The 17383-nt window shown below is 30.0% G+C and overlaps 1 protein-coding gene across 1 annotated transcript in view; it reads right to left on the bottom strand.

Annotated features, from left to right (window-relative positions):
• The window catches only part of LOC111621969 (COP9 signalosome complex subunit 2), a 72025-nt gene that overhangs the window by 30487 nt on the left and 24155 nt on the right, over nt 1–17383 (bottom strand). Inside the window, exons 2-3 of the mRNA XM_023364225.1 lie at nt 11301–11414; nt 3824–3904 (exon numbers count right to left, since the gene is read on the bottom strand). Coding sequence (XP_023219993.1) covers nt 3824–3904; nt 11301–11414 — 195 coding nt within the window. The remainder of the gene's footprint in view (nt 1–3823; nt 3905–11300; nt 11415–17383) is intronic.

Here is a 17383-nt window from a genome sequence, read left to right as displayed (position 1 = left end):
TAGTATAAACATAAATCTAAAAATCTCCAAATTTTTAAGAAACGAACAAAATAGAAACATCTATAATTATTCACATCTTATCCAAGTGTAGCTGTTCCTCATTTTATCAACAAAATGGTCTAGTATATGCAGATTCTGAATTCCAAAATGGCTTTTTTTCAGATTCATCTATAAGTGTGATACTAAAACCACAAAGAAGCATGTAAGATGTTCCTAGAAGTCAGTGAAAAGACAACAACATTGTCAAAGAAACAAAAGTTCAACTTCAATACCTGCACAACATTGTCCATCATTCAAAAAATAGAGCTTTACATAATCCAAATGGGAGAACTTTAAATTGAATAGTCCATCCACATTGACAAAGGCAGTCTTTTCTGTATCCTAACAAACTGTATTGGGTCTTCTGTGTACAATCTATAGCATCAGTTAACCTTAAAAGCAAATTAACATTTTTCTTCATGGTAAAATTGAGCTTCTAGTAATTAATGCAGAATCACTAGCTCTTGTCACATTTTTCTCCCAAAATCACTTGGGAAAACTAAGAACTATTGTATGGTTGAACACATGTCAACATTTAACATTAGTCATTCACTTTCTCTATTTATGACTCTTAGCTTTGTTAATAAAACTTATTAAAGTTTTCCATTGATCAGTAAGTATTCTTCTATTCAAATGCTTCCACATAATATTTTCTTAGAGCAGTGTTGGCAAACTTTTTTCTGAAGATAAGTTAAAAGTGAACTCAAAATTTAGTAACTTCAAATTGCAGGCCACATATTTTATTTGAATAATTAAAATTAAAAAGTAACAAACAATCCTTACAAAATTTACTTTCTGATATAAATTAAAAAGTTAAATAAAGTAATTAGTAGTGGCCAATATACTATTCATAACAGCTTTAGGTTCTTGCTTTTACACTACACATGCAAAGTTTTGAAATCTATCAAATATTTTTTGATTTATAAAACCTAATATTTTCTAAACATTCAATGTTTATAAAATATTAGGTTTTTATAACTTTATTAGGTACCTTGAAATCATCACATGGCTTATGCAATAACTTGCACGATAATTTCACAGGTTTGCCATCGCTATCTTAGAGTATCTGAAGCAAACAATATCTCAAACATTGGGAGTAATTCTAACAGGTTAGTTGACTGTTCAGGTATTAGATTTAGCATCAGTCACTGCTTAAGCATATGTTGATCATTGATTCATCTCTCTTTTGACATACAGGTATCCTTCCTTTAACATGGTAGTCATGTTCCAAAAAAGTGCTGTGTTATACAAATCCATGCTATATGAAACAAAAGACTAATGCAAAACATAGTTAGGTTCCAAAAGTAAGCAAAAGAATACTAGTCTTTTCCATCACTAAAAGAAATGTTTATGAAAGCAATCAATTTATTTCCAATCAATAATTAACTAACATTCACAATTAAAAGTACTGTATTATTTAATATTAATTTAATATAGTTAATATTAATTTTAGTTAAACAAGAGTGTTTTCACAAAGTATCATCATTTGCTGGGCATTTTTGTTGATCTTGGTCAGAAATATCACCAATGTCTTCATTTTTCTTATTTTTATCATAAAAAATTTTTATAGATGACAAAATAAAAATGTTATTAATCAAAAATTTGTTCTAGGGGGTCTCATTTGTTCAGTCAAGTACTGAGAAACTTTTCTCCAGAATTTGTTTGAATACCAAATGATTTGAGTTGGGAACAGTTCAAGTACTGAGATACTGCTGTATTTCATTTGTCATTTTTAATAGTGATTACTTACTTTTGTTTAGGAAAAAAGTTTAATAACACTTACCTAAGAATGTTTAAATAAACTTTACTACATACAAAGATTAATCTATAAAACCAAAACATGGTGACAGTCTTAAATGCTAATGTTTGAAAACATCATCAACAATACCAGATTGATAGGAAAGCTAGAACAAGAAAAAACTATACTGTCAGTTTTCATTAAAGTAAACTTGAAGAACAGCACAAAATAAATTGAAAATTTCAATATTGTAAAATCCATGAAAAAATTTGAGATGACACACATGCTTACTTGAATAAAAAAATATCGAATAATGGAGTTTGCACTTAAAAATTGTGAAATTTTGTCCAAACACTTTCCTGAATTCTTGAACTATATTAGAGCGAAACCAGAAACCATGTTGTATGGAAGATATTCCCAATTTTTTGACCATGTTAGAGCAAAACCGTGTTGTAGAAGTGCCACGTTTTACAAGGAATACCTGTATTTCCAAATTCTTGTCTACAGATGCAACAGTGTTAATACCCAATTCTGATTCCCATTCTTCAAAGTATTGCTCTTAAGTAAAAAGTGGAACACTGTGATTTGCTGACTCAACCTTTGTCTAATGGGAGAATGACATGCTTTTTTGAGTAGAAGAAAAACTTAGAAAACTTTTTTCGTGTTTTTTTCTTTCAAGATTTTTTTCTAAGTTTCAGATTTCCCCAAGTTCTGTTTCAAGACTTTTTTAGAACAGTTTAAGTGTCCTTTGTGCTTTTTAGTGTTAAACAATATATTTAGTAATTTTAATCATTTTTATCATAGAAAAGAATTATTGTTAACCTAACATGAAAGAGTCATCATTTACAGGGATTAAATCCAGAATTACATCCATCATCAACTTCTTGATAACCCTAGCTTAGTTTAGATATACCTGAAAGGGCCACCAAATTTAGAGCCTTTCCAGGTGAATGAAACTTATATCTCCAGAAATACCTTACCATCAAAGAGTAGAATTGCTCAGAAGACTGGAATGAAACACTGCTGAAATACAATGTGCAAACATCAGATGTATCATTGATTGAATTTTCATCTCAGGACATGTCTGACACTACTGATAAAACAGATTCAGACAAAAACCTTGACTAGTCCCTACACCGCAGCAGCCACTATATGATTCTCCTTGCTACTGAGTCATAGAGTCTGAATGAGTATCAATGTTTGAAGAATCTTCCAAATAGTATTGGACCTCTCTGTGGCAACTTTGCAGACCCAAACAAAAGTGATTTACAGTTGTACGTTGCTATCAATTACTGTTAAACCTGTCTCAGAGATCCATTGGTTATCAGTTGATTATTCCTTGCCAAAAAAAAAATACAGGACAACCTCAAGAGGTTAGGCCTGTTTAACTTCCTGAGGCATTCCCTTTTATAGCTGTCATCACATCACCATGTCGGTGATTCAAACTAAACAAGTTCTAAATCCAACATTGCATTTTCAGTGTGGATGAGAATGGGAAACTGTTGAATGTGTTCAGATACAGCATGGTTTGAGTTCAGATTCATTGACTATCCCTCCGAGCTTTTGGTATTAGAATAGTGTCAGAATATTTTATTCGTAATCTGATTCTTGGATGTGACTTTTTGAAGAGAACTGATGTTTTCATATATTATAGAGACCAACTCATCCATTTTAGTTATTAAATTACTTTCTTTGTGCATTAACTGTTTTGAGTGATACTTGAATTCTGGATTTTACAGCCATTATACTGGTTGCCTAAGAATTTCGGTGACTGACATTCAGTTAGTGAAATTAACAGTAATTTTATAATAGTAATTTTAATATGCTACATTAATTCTTATGAGATTGCTTGATGAGTATAAATAAACCATTTAATACAAACAAGTTTCTCTCTCATTGTTGATGCATCTAAATTTACTAACAAAATATCTAAGTAACATATATCAAGATTTATTGTATATCATTTCTTCACATTCATTTATCTACATGAAATATAAAATTACTACTAATACAATATAAAAAAAATATAAATGTACAACTACTTACTAATTTAAAGTTGATTTTAATCATTTGCTTTAATGCTTTGAACCCCCATTCTCCTTTCTCTCCACCTTCTAAATCTAAAACCTGTAAAATTTTAAATAATAATACATTTAAAAAAAGTATTTTTAATTTTATTACTATTATTAAGAAATTCATATGCAATTCAATAAATAAATGCAAATTAATCATTTTGACTCTTACCATTTTGTATACTTACAAATTCAAAATTCCAGAAAAATCACAGTGATATAAAAAAATTAATCTATATAATATATACAGGTAGGCCTCCTACAACATGGTAGATACGTTCCTTGAAAATACCGCGTTGTGGGAAATCATGTTACAGGAGACACCAAGTTAATACTGGGATTTGGTTCTAAAAAGAGGAAAACTTGGCGTTTGAATGGCATTTTTTGAATTTTTCAAACCAGCCATTGCTAGCCACAAATTAAACACTGGTTTCATCAGCTGACGACTGTCCCATTTGTTTTAAATTATCAAATATTTTTAAGGCTTTGTGTTTAAGTGCAGTTTTATTTAAAGGTAACCATTTCTTGTTCATATCTTCTACCCATAATATTAGCACTTGTTCCATTTTTTCCATTATAGGTGCTCTCGGACGAGCAACATTTTTTGCAAGAATAGATAATCCAGATGTGACCAAATTCCTAATCTTTTCTCCGATTGCTTAATCGACCGAATAGTCGACTCATTTAAATTAAAATGCCTACTAATATCAGCTATCCACTCTTGATTTTTAATTCAATCCAAAATTTCTTTGTTTGAAGAGTTATAAATTTCCTTTTTAACAACGATCCTTTCTTTTCATTTGGCATTGTTATGGCTAAAATTTTTTCAATCAGTTTTGTGGACAGTAAAAATCGCAAAAAATAACTTCCCTTCACTATGTTGTTAAAAATATACACCCAGTAGACGTTTATTATGTATTTTGGACAATTTTTGCAGTTCCCACTTATTGAAAGAGTATAAATGATCAAAAATTTAGTGAATGTTTACAGTAACTGATGCACATCTGTCTAGAAACTGGTCTTCCCCTGAAACTTTCAAGGGAATAACATGCCAATGTCGACAAACAGCTTTTTTCAAGGACATTTAGCTCTGTATGCTGAACTGCGGCTCGTATCACGTGATCCATTGTGATTTTTCTGTTATGTGAAAGATAATTCGTTTCTAAATACTGTAAACTGCGTTGTAAAAGTACCACATTGTAAGAAAATTTCCGCATTTTTCCAACCGCATTGGAGCGAAAACGTGTTTTAAAAGTACCGCATTGCAGGAAGCCTACGTGTATATCCAATAACTGTAAAAAATAATAAAAATAACAATCTATATTCAGTTCATAAAAGTGAACACTCCAATTCCTTTCACAAAAGAAACATTCCAAAATAACTATCAAAAATATAATCAAGTAGTTTTATTATAAATATATTTTCAAATATCAATTTATTTATTTATGGAATCTGATAATGCCTTCCAATTGAAGGTGCAAATTTACTTTATTATAGGTAAACCAGTAAATTTTAAAATTTTGAATTCAAATTTTTCATTTGAATTCAAAATTTTATTCACACACCAGTGATTTAGTTTAGTTGCTGACTTACCAATAAGTTAGCAACTAAACAGCAATTTTAGAAGACAAAAACATTAAATTAAACAAATAATTTTTTGCTAGTAAAACTTTGTTTGTGATTAAGGAGCTAAACAATCATTAGTATGCTAAACCCATTTGAATTCCCTTTGTTTTATTCTGAAAAACAACAGTTTTGTTGCATGATTAAACACTCACATTCAAATGTATTGTATTTTGTCAACTAAACTCACTGTTGCATTCTAGGTATTATGGATAAAAAAACAAATTTCCAAACTGTCCAGTAAAGGGCTATAATATATAATACTTTAAAAATTGAAAAAAACTGTAAAATAATCATTTAAAACATAAATGATGCTAACTACTTTTACTATAAATACATATTCCATGAAACTGGATTAAGTCCATTGACATTGGCAAACAAAGAAACAAATATTTTTGACAATTTAAAAATTGTCAAAAATATTTGTTTCTTCTTTATTTTTAGTAAGTATAATTTGTGCTGGATATCTCTGGTATTTTTACATTCATTGGACTACTTTTACTGTTTAAATAAAAATAATTGATGTACCTATGTCTTTAATTTATATAAAAATGGAAATGTATACAAAGAAATATTTAGCTTCAAAAAACTTATTACATGTCTGCCTATTTTTACCAAATTTGCATGTAAAAATATCAAATTACTGATACATTGTCAACTGATTACTATTAGACCAATTTACCAGTAATGCAATCTCTACTTTCCTAAAAAAAATTTCCATTTTTTTCTTCTCACAATAACATTCCTTCTCATTCCTATAATTAATATTGCTCTCTTCATATTATTATACCATGTTCTCATTCTTCACTTTTTCCTTACAAATATTACCATGGAGTTAAAACAGAAGACAATTTTTTTTTAATTCTTTCATTTTTCTTCTAGCTTTTAAGATCCTACAGGATATATTTTCAAGTACTGTATGCTGATAGAAGTATTTGAACATTAGGATAATCAAAATAATTTAAATCATAAATTTGTTTAATACATAAACCAACTTTAGTATCAATCTATTCCTTAAACTAATTTTTAAAAATATTTTTCAACATATATTCATATTTTCAACAGTTTAAAATAGTCAAAAATAATGAATTTCAGTTTATTTTTCTAAAGCAATAAAATAACATTTCTGTCATTTCATTTACATCAAATGACTCAATGAATTTTATTTGGCTGTATTAACTCTAATTAATAATCAGTTAAAAAGCAATTTGGCTAGAGGTAGCCAGTTAAGCTACCATTTCATAATATATTTAATAATTAGAAATATTGTTTAATTTAGAATAGTATAGGAAAGGTCAATCAGAGAGGAACTCAAACCACAACTCCTATTTGCCATGTATATCGTTGGGGCACACAACTCAAAAATTTCCAATTTAGAGTTTATTGTAGAAATGTATAGCAAACTCCCCATATTTTTATGTGGAAGAACGAACACTAATATTTATTTCCAAAATAGATTTGAAAATGTTAAAAATCCAAGATCATGACAAATACTTGCAGGAAACAAGAAACTTTTAAGTGGCTGTTCTGGAAGATCTATATTTTTGAGTTGTGTCACTATTCTTGTGCACCAATGATATATGTTGCTAGTTACACTATCCAGACTAGCTATTAACATTAGAAGTAAAGATTGGCACCTAACAGATTAAAAACAGTCCCTTGAAATTTCCCATCAAAAATACAGTAGACCCCCCTATAATGCTTAGATACGTTCCACGCTAATCGAATTTTACGTTGTAGGAATGATTAAATACATGAGCCAATCGCAGCCCGATAGGTGTGAACTTTACAGACTAAGGCAGTTCGAAAGGTTTTCTTCTATAAAATTAACCGATTCTAGACTAATTCCACTCAACATTTCCAAAACACGTATAATTTTTTGGGAATAATCTGTATAAACTATGCTATAAACAAAAAATTATAGGATTATCTTACCGAGTGTGCACCATTCGACTACGCCATTGTTCAAAGCTTGTTTTCATCGTGGAACAGCACACGAAACGACGGCCGCGATTTCTGATAAATAATTTTTCGCAGAAAAATAACTTGACCTTTGAAGACATCATTAATATAAATAATTTTTATGGCCGTTGAATAAGAAATGTTTCTTTCACAAGAAATGTATAAAATTAGTGCTGTATTAGACTTACGGTATCTAATTTACATACTGTACAGACGATAATAAACTCAACTTACTAGCCTAAAATCTCCATAGCGTGTTGCCAGGCGGCAGAAAGCATGTATATAATTATACTAAAGTTACAATAAATTAAGTTAATATATAATTATATATACAGTACCTAATTTATGTATAATTAATATATAATTATATGTACAGTACCTAATTTATATATAATACTAAACAGACGATAGCAAACTCAATTTAGCCGCTCCGTAGCGTGGCGCAGGGTCGGAGGAAAGTAGTTCGGCTACTCATCCACTATTGGTCCAGATTCTATCAATCTTCTCGCGAAATGAGTCGGCGACGACGTTTTAGGAGCTCCTTTATACGTATGTTGCTACAATTTTTTCGCTACGTTATAGGAATTTCCGTTATAGGAACGCACGTTATAGGGGGGTCAACTGTACTCTAAATCCCATTAAATTTTCATGGTCACTTCAATTTCCCAGTAAATTTAGTGGAAATCCATCAACTGGCAATATTGATTACAACCAGATAACAGGTCATACATAAATATAGGCAGGGAAAGTAGCCTAAAGAGAAAGGTCAACTCTGCTCTGCGTGGATCATGTTCCTGTGATGTTAAAAGAGGACAACAGAGAAGACAAGAATAATGTGTTCATATTGATCTTTAATGCTTTGTATTTTTACAATGTATTTTATATAAAAGTCATATATAGTGGTTATGTATAAAAGGCCCTAGTTAACCAGAACTATCTACCAGGAAATTTCCCACTCCACAAATGAAAAGATCACATATAGGAGATCTATTATTTTTTCAAGATTCAGAAATAATAAAGACCCAATAGAGAGGTGCTGCTTGCCAAGGATCTACACTTAGGGTATCGTAGGGTGTGTGTCCTTGCAAGTAAATTGAAACCATAGCTAGATGCCTGAACATAAAAAATTAAGCCAAACATGTAATAACTGTTCTTGAAGACATTTGGACTACAAATTTCTCCCACTGTTTTGCAAATTTTTGAAGGGTTTTGTCTTCTAATTTTGATGATTTTCTAAGTCTGCCAGAACAATGTTGATTTTTGACATATCCCTATAACTTAAATTTTCTAATAATGTTTTGAATGCCAGTTTACTTACACTTACAAGGAAACTGTCAGAGTGACTTTTAATAAATATTAATAAAATTTAGTTAATAACTACATTAAAAGTATGCAAACTTTATATTAAATTTGTAATATTCACTAAAAGTGTTAATCAGAATTAATAGCAATCAAATGGCATACTATTTTATATTTGTTTAACACAAATATGCAAATTTTTAGAAGTGAAGGGGGTTGCGAAGGAAGACGATGATATTACATTTACAGAGTAGGATAACGAATAAACTCAAATAAATGTTATGTGAAACATTAGATTGCGGCGGTTGGCAACACGGCTTTTGACCACTGTCCCCAACCTACATGATGTCAGATCGTGGCTAACTCCACTTTTTAGGTGGGCATGATTCTGTCCAATTGCTCACTTCACCGCATGCTCTGATCAATGTTTCCACAGTCAATATAATTGTAACTCTTGTATATAGTTCTGTAAAATAAACTCATGACAATGACCATTGGACTCCGTCGTCTGTCCTGGAATCATTCATTCAACACGACGACTACACTAAATCTACGAAGTGTCATCATCATGTCGAATGAATGACTTAAAAAATTTGCATATTTGTGTTAAACTAGTATAAAATAGTATGACATTTGATTGCTATTAATTCTGGTTAACACTTTTAGTGAATATTACATATAGAGTCTGTATACTTTTAACGTAATTATTAACTAAATTTTATTAATATTTATTAAAAGACACTGACAATTCCCTTGTTAGTAGCATTGCAATTCTTCTCTGAAACATGTTTTGTTTAGTGATGTGCTGGATTGTTAAAAATGTATATCCGCAGATACGGATACAGATATGGATCATTAGTGTCTAGATCCGCGGATACGGAAACAGATACGGATCTCAACTTTCGTACTCAGTCGGTGCCGATGCATGTGACCTTGGACCGATAGTTGACGATTTACATTAGTAACACGACGTGTTTCGACTTGCACTGCACGTGTTTTTGTTTATAGTTTAGTGTGACACAGAATAGTGTAGATTATGTTTGTATTTTTGGAGAGTGTTGAGTTAAATTAAAATAAAAACAATGTCAACAAAAAAGTTTAGTAGTGTAATATGAAAATATTTTACGATAGTAAATGAATTTTGCATGATAAAATTTTTGCAATGCGAATGTGCCAAATATGTGATTTTAAGAAATAAAAAGTGATTTGAATTGAAGTTATTAGTATTTTATTGCTACCTATCTTTAAAATTTCATATAAGTAATGAAATTCATTAAGATAAAAGATCCGTTAAAGATCCGCTAAAAAGTAACGGATACAGATATGATTACGGATATTTTTTTCCCCTCGGATATCCGCGGATATGGATATGGATATCCGGCACATCACTAGTTTTGTTTGAATAATGATATTATTCAAACAAAATTATATTATTGAAGTTTTAAATTGTTTTCCAGCTCCTTGTTATGACCCGTGATGCTGTTGTATATTTACAGTTTATGTGATTAAATGGTTAACTTCTGGTTACATTAGTGCCCCAAACATGTTAGAACATTTTAGATTTATTCTATTAATGATTATCAAGTTTTATTGTGAAATATTTTTGGATATACTTCGTATGGTCTAATACTTTTGTCGTGGAATTTTGTTGGTTTAAAATTTTTGTCTCGTACATGCAAATGATTTAATTTTTTTTCTAACGTTGAAACACATTAAAATTCTATTGTGTGAATTTTTTCTATTAAATACATATTGAAGTTTAAGAAAGAAAATACAGGAAATTTGTAAAATGTAACTGAAAATAGTTATATGCAATTAAAACTACAAAATCAATATTTTGAAATGTGGTCTAATGCTTTTGGCAGGGGTTGTAATAGAACAGAATCAGCAGATATTTTGCTATTTTTATTGTCTGAAATAAAAATGATTTTTATCTCATACAATTATAAACACAAAAGTAATTAAGAAAATATTTCATAAATATACTGTATAACTATTCTCCAAATATAAGCAGATTAGCAGATTACAACAAACTTTTAATTCAAATTTATAATCGGCAGACTAAAAGTGATGAGTCATAGATAAAACTCTGATTCTAATAGGTTGTGTGTCATAAATTCTAATCGGCTAATTGTGATGTTTAATATATATATATTTTTAATGATAAGAGCTAAATAACTTTCAAACTTTTCAGACAAATTTTTTAAAGAAATATATTAACTGTTCAAGTAATACAATACAATTAAGAAACTTTCAGCCAAGACTTTACCCCTGAATTTAAAAAAAAATCTCAAATCACTCATCAAAAATACAGTATCTATAATTTTTCAATAAATATACCTTATGTAATATCTCACTTTTACTATAACTACTCTAAAATGTAAAAAATGTTACTTTCATCATGAATAACTTTTCACCATTTATCTTTAATTTTTTGAGTAAATTATCTTTTAAATAAATACAAATGATCAATTTCCACCATCTTATATAATTTATATAGTAAAATGTATTCAAAAACTTAACTAATTATATTATTTCTATCATGATCATAGGTATAAAATAATTACTTTTTGGAAACTTGCAAGAGCACCTGTAGGATTCTCTTCCTTCAATGTCTTTGAATTATAATACTGGTTTTCCAAATCAACATCTGGTTCTGAGTTACTATCCTCAGAATATTCCTATAATCATAATTAAATTCATTAAATAACATTTCATAAGCATTTTATACAAAATACATTTTATTTATAATCAAAAATAAAAATACAAGAAAACTATAAATTAATAAAAAAAACATCCTCAAAACCTTTGTATAAAGTTTTTTTATTAGTGACTACTGTTTTCAATCTTAAACAGATTTTCAAAGTTTTGAGGACATTTTTTTATTACAATTAGACCCAGTTCATTTGTATTGATGTAGAATTATAAAACTATAAACCAAAATAAAATTCTAGTTTATAGTTTAATTAATTATGTAAAATTAATATAAATAGATTTTAATATAGGGTTGGCAACTAAGTGATTGCGGATTTTGTCAATAGGTGGCCTTAGCACATTTTTTTGCTTTGTCATCGTGTTCAAAGCATTTAACCTATATTGTTTTCTTGTTGTTTGGACTTCCACCTTTAATTTAGTAAAAAAATTGTATCGATTAGTTATTTAGTTTCATTTTTATCCCAATTTAAAAATGGAAGAACAAGACGTGCATTTCAGACATATTTTATTGTATTATTTCCGAAAAGGCAAGAACGCATCACAAGCACACAAGAAGTTATGTGCCGTATATGGGAATGAAGCCTTGAAAGAAAGGCAGTGTCAAAATTGGTTTGCCAAATTTCGTTCTGGTGATTTTTCACTGAAAAATGCTCAATGATCTGGCCGTCCAGTTGAAGTTGATGAGACCCATATCAAGGCCATTATCGATTCAGATCGTCATAGCACAATGCATGAGATTGCACAGAAGCTCAATGTATCATATACATGCATTCAAAAAAATTAAAACAGCTTGGCTACATCAAGAAACTGGATTTATGGGTCCTTCATCAGCTTAAGGAAATTCATTTGATGCAACATCAAATGAATTTCAAATTGACAAAACGACTGATTACTGCGACGAAAAGTGGATAGTTTATAGCAACGTTAATCGGAAAAGATCATGGGTGATGCGAGATGAACCAGCCCAGATGACACCAAAAGCTGAGATTCACCAAAAAAAGATTATGCTGTCAGTTTGGTGGGATTATAAAGGAATTCTGTACTTTGAACTTTTACCAAGAAACCAAACGATTAATTCAAATGTGTACATTCAACAACTCGCCAAACTAAACAATGCAGTTCAAGAAAAGTGGCCAGAATTGGCAAATCGTAAGTGTGTTGTTTTCCAGCATGATAATGCAAAGCCCCACACATCTTTGTTCACTCGCCAAAAATTATTGGAGTTAGGTTGGGATGTGTTGTCACATCCACCATATAGCCCTGACCTTGTGCCTTCAGATTACCATTTATTTCGTTCCATGCAGAACTCCTTAAATGGTAAAATTTTAATGATGCTGATGATGTAAAAACACATTTAATTCAGTTTTTTGCTGGCAAAAATCAGAAGTTTTATGAACATGGAATTATGACACTGCCTGAAAGGTGGGCAAGAGGTCATTGACAAAAATGGATACCTAATTGAATAAAGTTATATTTTTAAGCAAAAATTTTGAATTTTCCTTCTTATTTAAAATCCTCAATCACTTAGTTGCCAACCCTATATAATAAATAATATTCTACAAAACAGTACTGTGAAACTCCAATTTTACAGTACAAATTGTTACAATCAAACCTCAACACACAAATTTTTGATTATGAACTTTTCAGTTAACATAGACACAAATATATCATTCCACTATGTACAGTGCATCTGCTAAAATATCTAAAAGCACAATCAATTATGAAACAAAAATTTTTTAACAATGCAAAAGAAAAACTAGAAAAAAAACCCAAAAACTCTCTCCTGTAAATAGTTTTGCCATATTGTGCTTCTTCTGTGCCATTATGCTACCATAAAGTCTGTTTTGTTTAGTCCATCATCCAAAGCAATATCTTCCCATTACTATATTTAGCAAGTAATAAATAATTTGGAAAAATTTATCATGCTTAAAAAGAAAAAGTGATATATCAGTGGAATCCATAAGGTGACATGTAAGTTATTATTTTAGTTAAGAAACTTGACATTATTAAAAAATTTGATAATAGTCAAAGCAATACAAGCATCAGCAGGATGCTAAGTTTTGATGAATCTATAGTATAATTGATTCTGTCCAAATCTAATGTACATATGAAACAAGATATAGATGTTTAAAAAGGTGCTTAATAGATACAGTCAAACTTCCATATTATGAATGCTATATAGCAAATTTCTCTGTATAACAAATTTTTGCATTATACACTGCTCTTTCAGCCAGAAAAAAATTGCTACTAAATAACAAAGTTAATTTCTATATAATGAATATTTTTAATTTTTAAGGACTATTGATCATCAAAAGTCAATTACTCCATCTGGAGTGAGTTTGAATTTATGTTCAATTTCATTATGTTATTTTCAATTTTACTTTGTAAAACCATGGCCCAGATGTTAGAAGTACTGGTCATCATCTTTTAAAACAATCATGTAATCTGCCCCAATGTGGCTACCAGTTGTAAAGATAGGAGACACAGATTATCTGTCAACAAGATCATTTGTACCTAAACAATTTACAATTAACAAATGTTTTAGAGTTACAGTATTTACATATTAAAATAAAAAAATTTAATACTGTATCATACAGTATTTCTTAGTAATAATATATAACTTATAGTTAACGTGTTTTTACTGAAAAAATTACTATACTGTATAATTTTTGGACAACCTGGAATGCACTAGTCACTTTATAATGCAGTTTAGTATAATGAATTAATTTTGCACCAATTTTGTTTATTCTGCTTCCTCTGAAGACACATCACTGTCATAAAATCAGGGCAGCCTGTACAATGAATATTGATATCAGTAACATTTTTTATTGTGTACAGTACAATATTTAACTGAAAAAGCAGTCTTAATTGTGCAGGTAGCTAGATGAGTCATATATATATCAATTTTATAGTATTGAATGTTATGTAAAGTTAAAAGAAACTTTCCTAAATTTCTCTATCAGAGTTCTCAGAAACATTAAAATTGAAAAGTTGCATTTCACTTTCTATTTTAACTTCAGGTTTGAAAGTGAATGATTCTAGACTGTAGTACAAAAATGTCAAAGCAAAAGTGTTTAAGCATTACTAAAAAAATTAGTGTTGCAGGAAGTTGTTATAGACCAGGGGGTGACCAACTTATATATATAATATCTACTTTTTATCTTAAAAATATGTTGCAATCGACTTGTTGTCATAGTCATAGTCTAAGTGGTGAAGGGGAGGTATAAAATACATACTATGTTTAGATAGGCAAGAAAAGCCACAATTTAATTTAAAACAGGAAGAAAAAGTACTTACATTTTAAACAAGAAAAATTGAAACTCAACATTGTCACTTTCAGGATCACCACTTTACCCTTCCTCTCTCTACTGTGTCCTGACCTACTCTCTCTGTCCCTCTTCCTGCCTTTCTTTTTTTTGGTTTTACCACACTTTGTCTACATTTCTTATTCCCCTTTTACAACTATATGCAAATGAATTGCACATGGACCAACAAAACCACATCTGAGGGAGGATGCGGACGTCTGATATCACTACAGTTGTGTTTGCACGTTACGTTCATGCATTGCATTCGGTTACAAGTGTAACACATTAAATCAAGACATCGCGAGCGATCGACTAAAATTGGCTTTGCGATCGACTTGTTGGCCACCCGATATAGGCTCAAGAAAGACATTACAGCAAAGTTTGAAACTCCTGCGAGTAGTTTATCAACCATAAGAAAATTCACAAAATTTTTTAATTAGCTGATGATACAAAACCTATAGCAAAACATGCTAGAACCTGTGTTTACATCAATGTAAATGAAACAGTTTTAATGCTCTTAATAAGTGGGAAGCATATTACAAATAGAAAACATTTTTTTAATTGTTCTGTGAAACAAAAAATTACAATTTTTTATAAAAATGCAGTTAAACTAATTGTATTTTAACAATAAGTTTAATTAACTTACTTAAAATTAAAATTACATTTATATATTATATTATTACTGTATATTATGTTTATATTAATTTAATTTATGTAAAATAACAAAAACAAAAAAAAAATTAAGTTAAAATAATACTTTATTTACCAAAAAGTGTTATTTCTGTATAACAAAATTTCCATATAGAAAATTTTTTTTCAGGATTTAGCAACTTTATTACATAGAAGTTTGGCTGTATTTTCTAGAAAATATCATATCCATTTTTAAATTATTAAAGGCTGTCTAAGCAGCTGTTTTCAGATCCAACAAAAAATAAATAAAATATAATGTATTACAGTATTTGTAATTTGAATTAAAATACATTCAATTAATAATTAATTTTGTTGGTTGAGGTTTAAAAATTGTTTTTATTAAAAAGTCAAATACCAGTTTAAGTAACATAGATCAAAATAATTATTATGATTAATCCACCATATATAAAGCTTTAAAGCAGTTAAAAACATACAAAGCTAAGCTAAATCCAAACCAGTCCATAATTAAAATAAATGAAAAACTATTTACATATTAACACAAGTTGATTCACAATAAATATCTGAAAACCACACCAGAATAATGATACCACCATGCACAAAAACCAATAACCGGTGCAAAATAAGTTTAAACATCAAACAACATACATTTTCTTAACTCTTTCCGAGTTCTTCCACAGGTATTTTTAAATTTGATTTAGCAGGATCATTGAAATTCATTCCAGAATATGATATTTAAATATAGAATTGAACTGTAAGTTCAAAAAATTCAAACAAGGGATTTCTGCGCATGTGTATTCCTATGCTACCCTGGAATAAGATCGACAATTACATTCTGCTGTCAAATAAAACTTGACAAGCCATCAATAAACTTGTCTCCTCTCTAAAATTTATGCAAGTGCACATGGAATAAACTTTAAAAATCTCCACAGCCTCTAGCCACCTGAAGTGTTCTGCGTATAAAGCATTAAGTTAGCTCTGGAGAAGTCTGCTGTAATATCAGGATCTGTGGCATATGTGGAGAGAGCTATGGCTATGGTGTTCTTGTTATGTATGTCCAATATATGCTCTAGTATCCTAGTATCAGTATCCTAACCCCTATTGAATGCTTAGTCAACCCAATATACACCAAATCTCTATCCCATCTCTTGTCCCTGATGGGGGACTCTATATATGTCTAGGAGTCTTCTGGGATTGAAAGGGTCTTTTTCATTACGTAGTAGGCTGAACATGGAGAAGCATCTCCTGTACATAATACAGTAGTCTCGAAAACTCGGCACTCGATAATCCGGCAGTCCGGATAACTCGGCCACACTCTGGCAGGGCAAAAAAATCCTTAGTTAATTAATTTTCATTATAGACAGTTTTATGCCTCATAAAGTATTTTTCTGAGGTCTGTCTTATCAGGTAAATTACTGTACACAGTGTATTCATTGATTTTCATTTTCATATAGTAAAGGCTCTATGCCTTCATAAAGGATGTACTTTTCCTCTGTTTAAGGGTATTTGGGCAGTTTATTCTCTGTTTTGTATTCTCAAGTAAACAATACATACAAGTACAGTACAGTAGACCCCCCTATAACGCTTAGATACGTTCCACGTTAATCTAATTTTACGTTGTAGGAATGATTAAATACATGAGTCAATCGCAGCCCGATAGGTGTGAACTTTACAGACTAAGGCTGTTTGAAAGGTTTCTTCTATAAAATTAACCGATTCTAGACTAATTCGACTCAACATTTCCAAAACACGTATAATTTTTTGGGAATAATCTGTATAAACTATGCTATAAACAAAAAATTATAGGATTACTTACCGAGTGTGTACCGTTCGACTACGCCGTTGCTCAAAGCTTGTTTTTGTCGCGGAACAGCACACGAAACGGTGGCTGCGATTTCTGATAACGAATTTTTCGCAGAAAAATAACTTGACCTTTGGAGACATCATTAATATAAATAATTTTTATGGCCGTTGAATAAGAA

This window comes from Centruroides sculpturatus, unplaced genomic scaffold (genome assembly GCF_000671375.1).
Source record: "Centruroides sculpturatus isolate CEXI.00-Female unplaced genomic scaffold, Cexi_2.0 scaffold82, whole genome shotgun sequence".
NCBI classification, from domain to species: Eukaryota; Metazoa; Arthropoda; class Arachnida; order Scorpiones; family Buthidae; genus Centruroides; species Centruroides sculpturatus.
The sequence above is the reverse complement of the archived record's forward strand: the minus strand, read 5'-3'. Positions and strand labels throughout refer to the sequence as shown.